The following is an 18,463-nucleotide window of genomic DNA, read 5'->3' on the forward strand; positions in this document are numbered from 1 at the left end:
ATCAATGCCCTTGAACTGAAAAACTAACAAAAAAAAAGTGGATACAGCTCAGTCAATAACAGGTAACTGAGAATATTTACAAGGAGAACTGAAGCAGGAAAGTGACATTCATCATCAATGACCGACACCATCCAGGCCATGCTCTCTTCTCGCCGCTACCTTTAGAAAAGAGATGCAGGAGCATCAAGTCCCATACTCATGTACAGGAACACTCTATTACCCCTTAACCATAAGGCACTTGAACCAGAGGGGATAAGTTCACACACCCCCAACATTGAACTGATTCCACAATCTATGGACTCGCTCTTAGGGACTCTTATAACTCATTTTCTTGATATTTATTGCTTATAGATTTATGATTTTTTTTGTATTTGCACCGTTTGTTATCTTTTGCACATTGGTTGTTCGTCCGTCTTTGTCATGATCTATTGTGCTACTTCATAGCTACTGTGAATGCCTACAAGGAAATGAATCTCAAGGCTGTACACGATGACAAGGTTTTTTTTGAAGTTTTTTAGATTATGAGGACACGCAGTCCTCTTTTATTGTCATTTAGTAATGCATGCAGAATGATAACACAGAAACACAAGACAAACCAAGACTAAAAAACTGACAAAAACCACATAATTATAACATATAGTTACAACAGTGCAAAGCAATACCGTAATTTGATAAAGAACAGACTATGGGCACGGTAAAAAAAAAGTCTCAAAGTCTCTCAAAAGTCCCATCATCTCACGCAGACGATAGAAGGAAGAGAAACTCTCTTCCTGCCATTAACTTCCAGCGCCGTAAACTTGCCGATGCAGCACCCTGGAAGCACCCGACCACAACCGACTCTTGAGTCCGTCCAAAAACTTCAAGCCTCCGACCAGCCCCCCGACACCAAGCACCATCTCTGCCGAGCGCTTCGACCCCAGCCCTGGCAACAGGCAAAGCCGAGGATTTGGGGCCTTCCCCTCCGGAGATTCTCAATTGCACAGTAGCAATGGCAGCGAAGCAGGCATTTCAGAAGTTTCTCCAGATGTTCCTCCGTGCTTCTCACATCTGCCTCCATCAAATCAGGATTGTGCATGGCCCCTACTTACAAATACGATATCATTTCGGAGCAGCTGCGTGCACTGCGTTGCGCCGCCATCTTCTCCTCCCCTCAAGGTTGTATATGATTTGACAATAAATTTTATTTGAACTTTGAACATAGGATGTGCATATACACAACCATACAGACATCCGAGCACAAAAACATTAGCACACAGGATCATCCAAACATACTGAACAAAAAGGGGGTAATTCAGCTAACTGAATATAGGAAGTACGGTACAGCACAGGAACAGATCCATCGGACCATAATGTTGTGCCAAACTAGTTAAAAAGTAAATCAAAAACTAATCCCTCCTACCTACACAATGTCCACATCCCTTCAGCTTCTTCGCATTCACGTGCCTATCTAAACGTCTCTTAAAAGCCTCTAATGTTTTTGCCTCTACCACCATACCAAGCAGTGCATTCCCGGCATCCACCACTCTCTACATAAAAAAACTTACCCCTTATATCCCCCTTGAACCTTCAATGCATGCCTTCTAATATTAGACATTTCTACCCTAGGAAAAAGATACTCCCTGTTTACTCTGTCTATGCCTCTCATAATCTTATAAACTGCTATCAGATTTCCCTTCAGCCTCTGCTGCTCCAAAGAAAACAAACCAAATTTGTTTAGCCTCTCATGATAGCACATGCTCTCTAAGCCAGGCAGCATCCTGGCAAACCTCTTCTGCAAACAAGAGAAAATCTGAAGATGCTGGAAATCCAAGAAACACACAAAATGCTTGAGGAACTCAGCAGGCCAGCAGCATCTTTGGAAAAGAGTATAGTCAACGTTCTGGGCCGAGATCCTTCATCAGGACTGGAGAGAAAACCTCTTCTGCACCTTCTCCAAAGCTTCAATTGTGCTTGTGCTGAGTTTAAATCTTCCATCTACACATTTTACATCCCAACTGGTGTCAATATTTTTAAAGTGTACAGTACTCAATCTGGAATCTACCGTATTTCTCAGCCTTCCTAACTCACCCCTCTCAAGTTCCACCATTCTAAGTAAACCTCCTCCTTTACTCATTTCCACTGACTACACTAAACTTACCTTTTCAAGGGATTTCAACAGACTAGTATTTTTCAGATAACCTATCATTTTAATTTATTTATGACAGATGGGAAAAAAAGGAACTACCACATTTCTCAAGGTATTTAAGCATCTGAAACCTTGAAAAGGTCAAAAATTTGCCTTTGAAGTTCAGGCTCACAATTTAAATGTCAATCGTTATATGAATTTGAAAGGGAAGATATTTAAGGAACATTGAATAGCTTGCTTTCTCAATATTAATTCAGTGTGAGATAAATCTGTCAGCAATGTGCATCTGGATATTAGAAGTGAAACGCAAAACAACATGCTGTATATATGTTTTCCTAATACAAGTTAGCAGGATTGTTGAGCAACGTTCCCTCTCATTTTTTTTTACAGCCGCATGGACCAACCAGTGCTCTGAGCATTTTTTCTTTAAAAACACGGCCTGAAAACTGTGCGGAACTTTTTTTTAAATATAATTTTTATTAAATTTTCAAAAAGAATACATGAAAAGATAAAATCTACCCACCCCACCTCCCCTTAACCCTCCCCCCCCCCATATATAGTCCTACCTAAAAAGAAAGAAAGAGAAAAAAAAAGCCGCCTGGGTATTGGAAGGTTTCCACATGCTCCATGGGATTCAAAATAAATTTGGTATAATTATTCGTTACTTTCCCCAAGTAACCAAAATCTTTATCGGAGCACTTAAATATGCCATCCTATCTTTTGTAAATAAGGGCGCCAAATATTCAAAAATGTTACATATTTATCTCTTAAATTATAAGTAATTTTTTCAAGTGGAATAGAACTAGCCATTTCATTATTCCAACGATCCATACTTAAATACGAATCAGATTTCCAAGTAACTGCTATAGTCTTCTTAGCTACTGCCAATGCAATTTTTATAAATTCTTTCTGATATTTATTCAATTTAAGTTTCGGTTTTATCCCTTCAATATCACCTAATAGAAATAATACAGGGTTATGTGGAAGTTGAATTCCAGTAATTCGTTCCAATAAGACTCTTAAATTTATCCAAAAGGGTTGAATTTTAAAACAAGACCAAGTAGAATGTAAAAAAGTACCAATTTCTTGATTACACCGAAAACATTTATCAGATAGATTTGAATTTAATCTATTTATTTTTTGTGGTGTAATATATAATTGGTGTAAAAAAATTATATTGTACTAATCTAAGTCGAACATTTATTGTATTTGTCATACTGTCAAGACAAAGTCTTGACCAATTTGTTTCATCAATATCAATATTCAGATCTGTTTCCCATTTTTGCTTTGACTTATGGGTTCCTTGTTTAATTGTCTGTTCTTGAATCAAATTATACATACAAGAAATAAATTTTTAAATTTTCCCTTTTTGAATTAAAATTTCAATTTCATCAGGCTTTGGCAAAAACATTGTTTGACCCAGCTTACCTATTAAGTAAGCCCTTAATTGAAAGTAACAAAAGAAAGTATTATTAGATATTTTATATTTATCCTTTAATTGTTCAAATGACATCAATATACCTCGCTCAAAACAATCTCCTATAAATTTAATCCCTTTTTGGTACCAATTATATAAAAGTTGATTGTCCATTGTAAAAGGAATAAGTCTGTTTTGGAACAAAGGTCTCCTTGCTAATAGAGATTTCTGTGTTTCCTTATCAACATTTATCTTATTCCATAGATCAATCAAATGTGTTAATATAGGAGATTCTTTCTTTTCCCGTATCCATTTAGATTCCCATTTATATATAAAATCTTCAGGTTTATTTTCTCCTATCTTGTCTAGTTCTATTTTAATCCATGCTGGTTTTTGATCATCGAAAAAAGATGCAATAAATCTAAGTTGATGTGCTTTATAGTAGGTTTTAAAGTTTGGAAGTTGTAACCCTCCTAACCCAAATTTACATGTCAGTTTTTCCAATGATATTCTTGACATTTTACCTTTCCAAAGAAATTTTCTCACACATTTATTTAACTCTTGAAAAAATTTCTGTGGCAATTGTATTGGTAATGTTTGAAACAAATACTGTAATCTAGGAAATATATTCATTTTTACAACATTGACTCTACCTACTAATGTTATTGGTAGTATCATCCATTTGTCAAGATCTTCTTGAATTTTTTTCAATAATGGTAAATAATTAAATTTATATAAATTCTTTACATCATTATCAAGTCTTATACCTAAATACTTTATACCATTTACCGGCCATCTAAATTGGGTTACTAATCGACATTGACTATAGTCTCCTTTAGTAAGAGGTAAAATTTCACTTTTATCCCAGTTTATTTTGTAACCTGATACCTTCCCATATTCATCCAATCTAGAAGATAATTTATGTAACGAATGTTGTGGGTTTGTTAAATAGATCAAAACATCATCGGCAAAAAGATTAATTTTATATTCCTCTTGGTTAACTTTAAAACCCATACTATCTGGATCAATTCTAATTAGTTCTGCTAATGGCTCTATCGCCAATACAAATAAAGCAGGTGATAGTGGACAACCTTGTCTAGTTGACCTTTTTAACTGGAATGGTGTTGAAATTTGAGAGTTTGTCACTACTTTAGCTTTAGGGTTAGAATTTAAAGTTTTAATCCAATTTATAGAAGATGTTTAAATGTTTTTTGCAATATGCACACTATGAATATTTAGAATGAAAGTTGAAAAATCACATACTTTTGATTTATTAATTAAGAGATGTAATGAAATAAAGTACAACAGAGGCCCAAACATTCCCTTAGGATCTGATACTGTTTCTCTGTTTCTGCAATTTAAAACTACAGATTGAAAGGAAAAATCTGATGAATAGGACAGACTGTAAGACACCTTGCTCCTAGGGTTATGGGCCATTAATTCTTTATGGAGACTTACCGAGACCTCGTCATCAGCAGCTGCATCTAGCTGACTGCTGTAAATGCTGCCCCGGTCATCTTCATCATCCATGTAGACTGGAGGTTCATGCGATGCCATGAAGGTGGATGGCCGGAAGAGGTGCTTATTGAGAGGGTGCTGGCGTCTGTTTGAAGACTAAAGTTTGAAAAGAGAATGAAAGATTTAGACTCATTGATTCACCCTGGCCATGTTGTTCCTGCAGAATAAAACAGGAGGTAAGTTACTACAAACAATGAAAATGATGTAGAACAGAAAATTTTTGGAGTTTCTCAACAGGTTGGCCTTTTATTTTCATCTTTTGGTCCTCCCTAACCAATATTCCACTAAATTCAAGCTAACTTGTTACATCAGTTATCTCCAAATATCAATCAGAATAACAGACACAGAACAGTACATCACAGGAACAAGCTCTTCACCCCAATATCTCTGCCAAGCATGATGTCAACTTAAACTAATCCTTTTTGCCTGGACATGATCCGTATTTCACCATTCCATGCACATTCATGTTCCTACCAGAAGTTCAAAAATTTAAGGTAAAATTATTGTCAAAAGTACATATGTGTTACAATATACTACCTTGAGATTTGATTTCTTACAGGTATTTACAGGAAAATAAAGAGATGCAAAAGAACTTATGAAAAACTGTACATAATAAAGACTGACAAACAACCAAATGGGCAAATAATAAATAAACAAACAAATAAACATACATGAGATGCAGAGTCCTTTAAAATGAGTCCACAGGTTGTGGAGTCAGTTCTACACTGAAGTAGGTGAACTTACCCACTCTGGTTCAGGAACCTGATGGTTGTAAGGTCATAACTGCTCCTGAAACTGGTGGTGTGGATCTAAGGTTCCTGTACCTCCTCCCTGATGGTAGTAGCTAAACGTCTCTTGGACAACACTACTGTATCTGCTTCTGGTAGTGTATTCCAGGGTACCCATCACCCTCCATGTAAAAACAATTTGCCTAGTACACCCTTCTAAACTTTTCCCCTCTCAACTTAAAGCTATGCCCTTTAAAATTCAAATTCGACATTTCTACTCTGGGAATAAGTTTCTGGCTCTCTACCTTATCTATCACTCTCTTAATTCTATATAATGGGTCAAAATTATGAGGGGCATTGGCAGGATAAATACAAGCAGGCTTTTCCCACTGAGTTGGGGTGAGACTACAACCGAGGTCATGGGTTAAGGATGAAAGGTGAAAAGTTTGGGGGGAATACGAGGGAAAACAACTTCACTCAGAGAGTCGTTAGAGTGTGGAACGAGATGGTGCATGCAAGCTTGATTTCAACATTTAAGCAAAGTTTGGATAGGTACATGGACATGTCGATGGGAGTAGGCAGTTTAAATGGTTTTGGCATGGATTAGATAGACAAAAGAGCCTGTTTCTATGACCTCTCTCAGGATCCATTGCTCCAGAGAAAACAATCCAAATTTGTCCAAGTACTCCTTACAGGTAATACCCTCTAATCCAGGCTGCATCCTGGTAAACCTCTTCTGACCTATCTCCAAAGCCACCACATCATTCCCATAGTGGGGTAACCTGAAACACATGCATAGTGGGAGCAAAGACAACAACATTGGTTCTTTATGAAGTATTATTAACATAGCCACAACATCCCGAAGTTCTTCACTGGGATGTTATCACACCAAAAAAAGATGCTCAATGTTACTGAAGATAAAATGTCAGGTAACAAATAGCTTTGGTCAATGGTCAATGAAGTACATACAGTGTTTATAAAAAGTAATCACACCTCCCCCCCCTTGGAAGTTTTCATGTTATATTCTTTTACAACACTGAATCACAGAGAATTTAATTTGGCTTTTTTGACACTGACCAACAGAAAAGACTCTCCTGTCAAAGTGAAAACAGATCTCTACAAAGTGATCTAAATTAATTATAAATATAGAACAACTGATTGCATAAGTATTCAGCCCCTTTAATATGATACACTAAATCATCACTGGTGCAGGCAACTGGTTTTAGAAGTCACATAATTAGTTAAATGGAGATCACTGTGGGCAGTCAAAAGTGTTTCAATTGACTGTAGTAAAAATACACCTGTATCTGGAAGGTCCAACTGCCGGTGAGTCAGTACCCTGGCAAAAACTAACACCATGAAGACAAAATAACACTCCAAGAAACTCCATGAAAAGGTTACTGAAAAGCACAAGTCAGGAGATGGATACAAAAAAAATTTCCAAGTCACTGAATATCCCTTGGAGCACAGTTAAGTCAATCATCAGGAAATGGAAAGAATATGGCACAGCTGTAAATCTGCCTAGAGCAGGCCGTCCTCAAAAAGTGAATGACCATGCAAGGAGACTAGTGAGGTCGGCCACCAAGAGACCCAGGACAACTCTGAAGGAGTTACAAGCTTTAGTGGCCGAGATGGGTGAGATTGAGCATACAACAACTTTTGCCCATAGTTTCACCAGTCGCAGCTTTATGAGAGAGTGGCAAAGAGAAAAGGACTATTGAAAAAACTCACATGAAATCTCAGCTGGAGTTTGCCAAAAGGCATTTAGGAGACACTGAAGTCAGCTACAAGTAGATTCTGTGGTCTGATGAAACCAAAATTGAGCTTTTTTGGCCATCAGACTAAATGCTATGTTTGGCATATGCCAAATACCGCACATCATCAAAAACATACCATCCCTACCGTGAAGCGTGGTGGTGGCTGCATCATGCTGTGGGATGCTTCACTACGGCAGGCCCTGGAAGGCTTGTGAAGATAGAGGGTAAAATGAATACAACAAAATACATACCAAAGGTGCATCTACAAAATACTGATTTGAAGGGGTGAATATTTATGCCATCAATCATTTTGTGTTTTATATTTGTAATTGATTTAGATCATTTGTAGACATCTGTTTTCTCTTTGACGCAAAAGAGACTTTTTCTGTTATCAGTGTCAAAAAAGCAAATTAAATCCACTGTGATTCAATGTTGTAAAACAATAAAACATTAAAACTTCCATGGGCGGGGGTTAATACTTTTAAAAAGGCACTTCTTATGTCTTATGTATGTTAAAGGAGGAAAGAGAAGGGGGAAGCATTTAAAACAGAGAATCTCAGAGCTCAGGGGTTGAGTAACTGAAGAAACACTGCAGATGATGCAAAAAAAAACAAACTGCTGGAGGAATTCAGTGGGTCAAACAGCCTATGTGGAGCAAAGCCTTCTCAAATTGTAATTGCGAACTTGTATTTTGCTTCACCACAACCTCAAAGTATCCCAGTGGACAACATTTGAAGTACAGTCATTGTTGTCATGAAAGCAAGCCTGCAATGAACTGGCGCCCTAATAATCCTTCTATAAGCAAAACTGCACTCAGTGGCCACTTTATTAGGTGCAGCTGTACATTTGCTCATTTATGCAAATATCAGCTAATCATGCGGCAGCAACAATGCATAAAAGCATGCAGACATGGTCAAGAGGTTCCTTTGTTATTCAGACCAAATCGGAATGGGGAAGAAATGTGATCCAAGTGACTTTGGCTTATGGAGACAGGGTGGTTTGAGTATTTCAGAAACTGCTGTTCTCCTGGGATTTTCACACACAATGAGTTTACAGAGAATGGTGTGAGAAACAAAACAACCCAGTGACCAGCAGTTCTGCGAAAATACCATATTATATGAAAGAGGTCAGAGGAGAATGACCACACTTTGATTCAAGCTTACAGGAAGGCAAAGTAACTGTTACAACAGTGGTGTGCAGAAGAACATCTCTGAATGCACAACATGTCAAATTTTGAAGTGGATGGGCTACAGCAGCAAAAGACCATGAACAAATATGCGGTACCCACTTTATTAGGTTCCTTCAGTATTTCATAAAGTGGCTACTGAGTTTATGTTGAGAGAATTAACTGGGAGAATGCCCTGCTGTTTGAATTTTTTTTTTCAGATCTAAAGGCAGGAAACATTAACTGAGACACAACCTTTCCAGCATCCTATCACTCTCACAGTACAACTATGGGGCATTAGACCAACATACTCAACTTCAAACATGGTTTTTGCATCCTTAATCCCCTACAACATAGTGATGCATGGGAACGAAGGAATAACAATGTGATTGTAGATGTGTTAGTAACAAGAAAGCATCCCTAAGGGGTGAACACTTGCTGTTATAATGCACTCTAGTTCAGCCAAACCCAGACTAAACCAATCACAATGATTGCACACATTGAAACAACCTTTAAGAATACATTACTCTTCATCCATATCACATTTTGCACCTTAGCTGCTCAAGCTATATATGTGAAAAACAGCATGGCTGGCTACCACAGACAGTGTGTGGGCCAACTATACCAAAGAGGAGGAAAAGATAAAGATTGACAGACTGTGTTAAGCAAGTAACAGTTGAGAGAAAGGAATAAAAAACAAATAAGAACAGATGTTGAAATGAGAGAAATGAATTAAAACAAGTAAGAACAGATGTTAAATTAGGCAAAGAAAGGATGAGCAAATGTTTTAAAAATTGGTGAAGAAATCATAACATTCTTAGGTAGAGAAAGGGGGTGTGCTGGGAGAGAATTGGGGGTGGAATTGTAGAAAACAAATACCTCTCTCATTCTTCTCACAATCTCTTTGACCTCCCGCTGTCAGGCAGAAGGTACTGCAACATAACAGCCAGAACTGTCAGGCTGGGTTACAGCTTCTTGCCCCAGGCTGTTAGACTTCTTAAGAATTCCTAACACTGCTGCCACCCAACACGCATGCACACCCTGTCTGAATGCCCCTGCCACTCCCTAGCTCACAGACACACTCTTATTCTGCACGTTATTTTTAACCTTTTATTGCTGCTTTTTCACAAGTTTATACCACTGTGTTTTATTATAATGGTGCCTGTAACATTGTACTGTCGTACATAAGCTTCCACCTTGCTCGCACTTTATGTCAGCCTGCCAACCTTCAGGCCAGGCCACTCAGAGACTTGTGCCAATATTAATCAGTGACTGTATGTGCTGGATCATTATATGTGGTGTGTATGACTATATGTACTGCATTTTGTACCCAGAGTAACAGTGCTTTGTTTGGCTGGAAACATGTATATCATTGAACGACAATAAACCTTAACTTCAACCAAATTCTCTCATGTGTTCTCAGCATCACCCCTCCTGAATTGGGACACTGAAAAGCATCAGGAGCAGGAGGCCTGGCTGAAATGATGCTCCATTCCAGAGAGGTCACGTGGTCGGATGTGGAAACTAGTTCGAAATCCGCTCCAACCTTGTGTGATTCTTACACTGAGCAACCTGAACCAGAAGATAATTAAGAATATACCATGTATCACGTTACTCCCCAAAACACCCTTCATACTTCTGAGAAGCACAGTAATTGACAGTAGGGTTGTACTGCTCCATTAAATATAATTAGTTTTTGGGCAGTCTGAAATTATTTCTAATTATATTCTTGATTAAACTTAACTGAAGCAAAATAACAAATATTATGCAAATCCAGAATGTAGTCCATTACCAGCCTGTAGGAGTCTGGAACATTTGGCAAAATGGTGAATTCTGCAGGAACTAATGTACACCAACTTCAGTATAATATGGCTTTCCTCACCTGTTTATGCTACTCTGGCCCATTAACAAAGCTCTCATATCACCTAAAATTTTAGTCTTTGCAGTACTCAGGTTACTTCAAGTCATAGAGTACTACAGCACAGAACAGGCCCCTCGACCTATCTAGTCTGTATCAAACAGTTATTCTGCTTAGTCCCATCAACTGTACCTGGACCAGGGTTCCCCAACCTTTTTTATGCCATGGACTCCTACCATTAACCGAAGGGTCCATGGATCACTGGTTGGGAACCCCTGATGCTGGACGATAGCTCCCTTTAACCCTGCCTTCCAAGTATTTATCCAAGTTTCTCTTAAGTGGTGCATTTGATCCCCCATCTACCATTTCTGCTGGCAGCTTGTTGCATACTTGCACAAAGGTTCCCCCTCCACAGGTTTCCCTAAAATATTCCAGCTTTCACCCTTATGACCACTAGTTCTAGTCTCACCCGACCTCAGTGGAAAAGGTGGCATTCTCTCGCAGTTTAAGCTTTCTTTAGTAAGACCCGCACTTCATCTTTTACATAAAATCAGAACCTGCCACACCGACAATCACAACTTTCATTAACAATTGTCAGTCATGAATAAAGGTTTCATTACCTCATACTTTAAGCTTCACAACGCCAATGTGATAAAATTAGAAGTATATCTCTTGCAATACAATTATTAATGCTGATAATGCTTTAAGTTTTACACATAAAAGTTGCTGGTGAACACAGCAGGCCAGGCAGCATCTATTGGAAGAGGTACAGTCAACGTTTTGGGCCGAGACCCTTCGTCAGGACTAACTGAAAGAAGAGCTGTTTCAGTTAGTCCTGACGAAGGGTCTCGGCCCAAAACGTTGACTGTACCTCTTCCAATAGATGCTGCCTGGCCTGCTGTGTTCACCAGCAACTTTGATGTGTGTTGCTTGAAATTCCAGCATCTACAGATTTCCTTGTGTTATGCTTGTTTTATATATTTTTACAGTGCATGTGTAGAAAATATGATTTGACCATATACGATTAGTAATATCTCCACATCAAGTACTTTGGGAGACTTTAGCTTCCACTCCAAAACATCCAATGACAAATTTTACGAAGAGCTATTCATTCATCCCATTGTCCTGACCCCTGTACATTGAACATAGAACAGTACAGTATAGGCACCAGCCCGTGTTCCCACATTAATGAAACTTCCTGGTCTGCTTTCAACAATCCATCTCTCTCCATACCTAACATGTTCATGCCCCTATCTAAAATGCTTCTTAAATGCCATATCGCTTCAGCTTCCCCATGCAACCCAGTAGTGTATTCCAGACACCTGTAATAAAATTACACCACACATTTCCTTTAAACACTCCCCCTACCTTAAAATTGGTAAATTGACTTACTATTGTCACATGTACTAAGGTAGAGTGCAAAACATCTTGCACACTATCTATATGGATCAATTCATTACAACAGTGAACTGAGGTAGTACAAGGTACAACACAGAATACAGCATTAACTGCTACAGTTACAGAGAAAGTGTAGTGCAGGTAGACAATAAGATGCAAGGTCACAATGAGGTGGACTGTGAGTTCAGGAGTCCATCTTATTATACAGGGAAATATTCAATCTTCTGGGACAGTGGAACAGAAGTTGTCCTTGAGTCTGGTGGTACATGCTTTCAGGTTTTTGTATCTAAATCTATGTCCTCTAGCCATGGGAAAAAGACTGACTATCTAGCTTATCAATGTTCTTCATAATTTTATATTCTTCTATCAGGTCTTCCCTCAGCCTCCCAATGTTCCAGAGAAAACAATGCAATTCTGTCCAACCTCTCCTTAGGCTTTATATCTCCAAGTAGCAATCCTTGTGAAAATTGTTCATTAACTCTGCCTCCATCATCCTTCACAACTGTGCTTGCCAGAACCAAAATAACTCAGTCATCGAACAAAAAAGATCTCATCTCATTTCTCTCTCTTATTACCAATTATAGTAAAATTGTGTCACTTCCCCATGTTATACTGAATTAACACTAACTCACATTACATAGACAGGACAGTATGAAGGTAATGAGTTTGCCACCATCAATCCCTGAAAAAACACTCAACATTCTGGAAACACCTTCTTCTCCAGATACCTGAATGAGCCACGAACCCATGAACACTATTTTTTACTCACTTTTTTTGCACTACTTAACTTCTCTTTCGCTGTAACTTATAAGTTTTAAAATGTATTTTATTTTTATTTAGAGATACAGTACAGAATAAGCCTTCAGTCCTTTCGGTCAAGATGCCCCAGCAACCCCTGATCTAACCCTAGCCTAATCACGGGACAAATTATAATCTACTAACCTGTATGTCTTTGGACTGTGGGAAGAAACCGGAACATCCGGAGAAAACCCATGCATTCCATGGGGAGGACGAACAAACTCCTTACTGAGGACACTGGGATTGAACTGATGCTCCGAGCTGTAATAATGTCACACTAACCACTACGTTCCATTGACGTACTGTATTGTTACCGCAAAACAACACATTTAATGATACCAGTCAGTGATAATAAACCTGATTCTGAATTGTCAGAATCAGAATTATCATCACCTGCATGTGACGTGAAATTTGTTCACTTAGCAGCAGCAGTTCAATGAGGAAAAAAAACCAAAAATAATAATAATAAACAAGCTAATCAATTACAGTTTCTGTGAAACAGCTCTTCAAGTCAGAATTGCACAAGCACTCCCTCTAATGGACTAATGGCAAAATCTCAGCAACAGTATCTGTGGAGGCTCCTTCACCCCAGTTAAACTCAGGAACACTGAGCCAAGGTCAAAAAATCTGGAAAAGGACAAACCCTGTCGATTCTTACCAATTTTTAATCAATGTGCCATCAAGTATTGTATCTGGATGCATAACCACCTCGCAAGGCAACTGCTCTGCCTGTGACTGCAGAGAACTGTGGACACAACTCAGCAAATCACGAAAACCAGCCTCCCTCTATGGACTCTGTCTATACTTTCCACTGTCTCAGCAAAGTAGCCAACATAACCTAAGAGCCACCCACACTGGACATTCTCTCTTCTCCCCTCTTCCATCAGGAAGAAGATATAAAAACATGAAAGCATGTACCACGAGGCTTAAAGACTGTTTTTATCCCATTGTTACTAGACTCTTGAAAGGACCTCTTGTACAATATGATGGACTCTTGATTTCATAATCTCATCATCACCTTGCACTTTACTGTTTACCTCTACCGCACTTGCTCTGTAACTTTTATGCTTTCTTCTGCATTCTGTTATTGTTCATTGAGATTCAGTGCAGAAAAGGCCCTTCCAGCCCTTTGAGCCACACCACTCAGCAATCCCAGCCTAATCACAGGACAATTTACAATGACCAATTAACCTACCAACTAGTACATCTTTGGAAGGTGGGAGGAAATCCACACAGCCACAAGGAGAATGTATAAACTTCTTACAGACAGTGGTGGGAATAGAACCCAGGTTGCTGGTACTGTAAAGTGTTGTGCTAACCACCACGCTACCTTGCTGACCCTTGTTTTACTTTGTTCTACCTCAAAGCACCGTGTAATGATCTAATCTGTATAAACAGTATGTAAGAATCTTCACTGTATCTTGGTACGCGACCAATACCAATAAACCCTTTTTTAAAAGCATAACCAGGAAGAGAAATGTGTCGCCATGCTTTATCCATTTAATATTATGCACACAACTACAATACCTTTTTTGAATGCAGGTACACATTTGGAGTTCTTCCTGGAATAGGGATTCCAGCTTTAGCCAACTTAATAAAATATTTCTGCACCCTGCTGGCAACCTGGATAACAAGAAAACAGACAAAAATTTAATAGCTCACTATAACGTCAGAAGGCTAGAATTTCGAATATTGAAAGGCCTAGATAGAGTGGCCATGGAGAGATGTATCCTAAAGTGGGGGAGTCTAGGACCAGAGGACACAGCCTCAGAATAAGACATCTATCTAGAATAGAGATGAGGAGGAATTTCTTTAGCCAGAGGGCGCTAAATCTGTGGAATTCATTGCCATAAGCAGCTGAGCAGGCCAAGTCATTGGATATATTGAAAGCGAAGTTCTTGATTTGTAAGGACAACAAAGATTATGGGGAGAAGGCAGGAGAACGGGTTGGTGGGTATAATACATCAGGCATAATGAAATGGTGGAACAGGCTTAATGTACTGAATACTTATTAATGAAGGAGTGTCTAACAGCCACGCAAGTGCACGCAAATGATGTTAGTTAGAAACTTTTGGCAACAGTTCCCTGCCCCAATTAAGTGGCTAGTATCCCCAAAACTGAAGAAAATTGCAGCTGTTTTCTTGATTAATTCGAAGGGTCATTTGTTCTAACACAACTTTCAGTGTGTCCAGTTTGACTATAGAGCCAGCCTTTCTAAACAGTTTACTGGGCCTCAACTATTTATGTGATAATGAACATTTCTAAGCATGTAATAAATCATTATACACAATATACAATTGTGATGCGAGTTCAATGAAGCTGACATCGAAGACGAATTAGGTTGCAGATTCAGATTTATTTATCACATGTACATCGAAACATACAGTGAAATGTACCGTTTGCATTAATAATCAAGACATCCAAAAATGTGCTGGAGCAGCCTGTAAATAGTGCCACATATTCTGGCGTCAACCTAGCATGCCAACATGCTCAGCAGAACAACAGAGTTACATTCGCAGTTACCTGCTTGGCAGTACGGTTGCCCAATTTGTCTGCTATTTTCTGCCAGCGTCGTGTTTCCACTTCTTCAGGGGGATATTTAAGGAGCAGTTCCTCCAATCTTTTCTATCAAAAGCAATAAAAAGATATTTCACTGTAAAAATATTTCCTTTTGTCTTGCTCTGTCAAAGAGGGACAATTCCTCTGTTGGAAGCGTACCTTATACCTCCTAATAGAGTGAAGGGGGATAGGACAGCAAATCTGTAGGCAAATGAGGGATATAGATAGGGTTAGCACAAACAGACTTTTTCCACTGAGGTTGGGTGATACTAGAACGAGAGGTCATGGGTTAAGGGTGAAGAGTGAAAGGTTTAAGGGGAACATGAGGGAGAACCTCTTCTCTTAGAGGATGGTGAGAGTGCAGAATGAGCTGCCAATGGAAGTGGTGGACACAGATTCGATTTCAACATTTAAGAGAAATTTGGATAGGTACATGGATAGGTATGGAGAGCCATGGTCCAGGTACAGGTTGATGGGATGAGGTAGGATAATAATTTGGATGGACTAGATGGGCCAAAAGACCTGCATTGGTGCTGTAATGTTCTATGATTCCATGACTCTTCTTCCTATGACTTAAAGGATGCAGGGAAATTCCTAGGGTTGGAACACTAGCCATTGGGAAAGATTGGTTAAGCAGAGGATAATATTCTTTACAACAAAAGCAGCTTAGGGGTGACTTAATTGAAGTGTATAAAATTAAAAGTGGGGATATGTGAAGGAATCAAAGACTTCTGCAGATGCTGGAAATCTTGAGTAGCACAGACAAATGTGCACCAGAGTTCCTGAGGAGATGTTGCATTGTGACACCTTGTCAAAGGCCTTCTGAAAAATTGAAGTAAACAACATCCACAACATAAACAATATGGGGTAGTTGGAGGCACTTGATGAAATAGGCCAAAGTCATCGTGGTTGCCTTAAGGGGAAATCCTGCCTGTCAAAGCTGTTGGAATTCTTTGAGGATATAACGAGCAGGATAGACAAAGGAAAGTCAGTAGATGTTGTACACTTGAATTTTCAGAAGGTCTTTGACAAAGTTTCACACATGAGGCTGCTTAACAAGATAACAGCTTATAGTATTACAAGAAAGATACTAGCATAGATAGAAGATTGGCAGAAGGCAAAGAGTGGGAATAAAGGGGGGCCTTTTCTAGTTCGTAACTAGTGGTGTTCTGCAGGGGATGTTGTTTGGACTACTTTTTTTTCCACATTATATGCCAATGATTTGGATGACAGAGTTGATGACTTTGTGGCCAAGTTTGCAGACAAAATGAAGATAGGAGGAAGGGCAGGTTGTGTTGAGGAAGCAGGGAGTCTGTAGAAGGATATAGATTGGGAGAATGCACAAAGAAGTAGCAGATGGAGTATAGTGTAGGAAAGTGTATGGTCATGCTTTTTGGTAGAAGGGGAGAAAATTCAAAAATCAGGTGCTAAGGGACGTGGGAGGCCTCAGGCTGGATTCCCTAAGGTTAACGTATAGTTGGTGGTAAGGAAGGCAAATGCAATTTCATTTCAAGAGGACGAGAAATATAAAAACAAGGATGTAATGCTGAGTCTTTATAAGGCATTGGTCAGACCTGTGAACAGTCTGGGGTCCCTTATCTGAGAAAATATGTGCTGGCACTGGAAAGTATCCAGAGGAGATTCAAGAGAATGATTCTGGGAATGAAAGGGTTAACTTATGAGGAGCCACTTGATGGCTCAAGACCAATGCAGAGAGGATGTTTCCTATAGTGGGGGAGTCTAGGATCAGAGGGCGTAGCCTCAGAATAGAAGAATATCCATTTAGAACGGAGATGAGGAGGGATTTCTTCAGCCGGGGATATGGAATTTGTGGAATTCATTGCCACACAGGCCACGGCATTGGGTATACTTAAAGTGGAAGGGGATAGGCTCTTGATTAGTCAGGGCATCAAAAGTTAAGGGGAGAAGGCAGGGGAATGGGGTTGAAAGGGATAATCAATCAGCCATGATGGAATAGTGAAGCTGAGTGGTCTTTATTTGCTCCGATGTTTTATGGTCTTATAAAATGCTGGAGGAACTCAGTAGGTCAGGCAGCATCTATGGAAGGGAGTAAACAGTCAATGTTTTGGGCCAGGAACCTTAATCAGGCTCAGATGAAGTGTAGTGATGATGCAGCTATTACTGACATACTGAGGCAAAAAGATGGGTGGTTAAATTAGCCTCAGTTTGTTGCTGGTCAAAGTCAGTGAAGAAAACAGAATGGATTTCACAGAGGAAGGTAGCAGATATCCTGGCTGCATCTCAGGAAAATTGTCAGAAGTCAGAGGATGCGCTGGGAACAGCCTGCAAATGTTGCCAAGCTACCGGCATCAACAAGGTATGCCCACAGTTTGCGAAACCTAACCTATACAAGTTTGTAATGTGGAAGGAAACTGGGGGACATGGAGGGAAGCCATGCAGTCATGGGGAGAACGTACAAATTCTTTACAGACAATGCTAGAAAGTGAAACTGGGCTGCTGGCACCATAGTAGCCTTATTCTAGGTGCGACGCTACCATTGCGCTCAGTGCCCTAGCTTCATGTGCATTATACTCCTGTGTGCCCTGTGGATCAAAAACTCACCTGTTCTTCTACACTCCATAGCTGGTTAAATGTTTCCGATTTGGAGTCATCACAAATTCTTCCTCGTATTACCTGAAAATGTTTACAACAGGGGGAAAAGTCTTTAAATATCATCTTTCATACAATGTATTCAAAAATAATAAGCTTCATTTTCTAACTCTGCTTTGTAAACTCACCAGATTTAATTTAAAATGCAGCTTTGTACACATTATTGTTATGCACATGGGGCCATTTCCCAATGCTTCACCACCTACTCAACATACTGCTAACTTGGTTATCACAGATACAACATTCCACAAACAAATAACTTAAAGCTGGTTCAAACAGTATTTCTTATAGCTGAAAGCAAACCATGTTGTATTTTTCTGTCCAGTGCAAGTTTCTTCACAGTGAGATCAATCTGGCATAATTCTGCTGAGAGGATCTTTCCAAGAGTAGGGGAGTCTAGCCCCAGAGGGCACACCCTCAGAATACAAAGACATCATTTTAGAACAGAGATTAGGAGGAATTTCTTTAGGCAGAGGGTGTTGAATCACAAACAAGAGAAAATCTGCAGA

General features: G+C 39.2%; 1 protein-coding gene across 5 annotated transcripts in view; it reads right to left on the minus strand.

Moving 5' to 3' along the window:
- Nucleotides 1-18,463, minus strand: part of zzz3 (zinc finger, ZZ-type containing 3) — a 173,416-nt gene that overhangs the window by 12,831 nt on the left and 142,122 nt on the right. For all 5 annotated transcript variants that reach the window (XM_063064726.1, XM_063064727.1, XM_063064729.1 and 2 more), the window contains 4 exons: nt 17,907-17,978; nt 15,288-15,389; nt 14,292-14,387; nt 5,001-5,156 (listed from right to left, as the gene is read on the minus strand). In XM_063064726.1, coding sequence (XP_062920796.1) covers nt 5,001-5,156; nt 14,292-14,387; nt 15,288-15,389; nt 17,907-17,978 — 426 coding nt within the window. The remainder of the gene's footprint in view (nt 1-5,000; nt 5,157-14,291; nt 14,388-15,287; nt 15,390-17,906; nt 17,979-18,463) is intronic.

This window comes from Mobula hypostoma, chromosome 12 (genome assembly GCF_963921235.1).
Source record: "Mobula hypostoma chromosome 12, sMobHyp1.1, whole genome shotgun sequence".
Classification (NCBI taxonomy): domain Eukaryota; kingdom Metazoa; phylum Chordata; class Chondrichthyes; order Myliobatiformes; family Myliobatidae; genus Mobula; species Mobula hypostoma.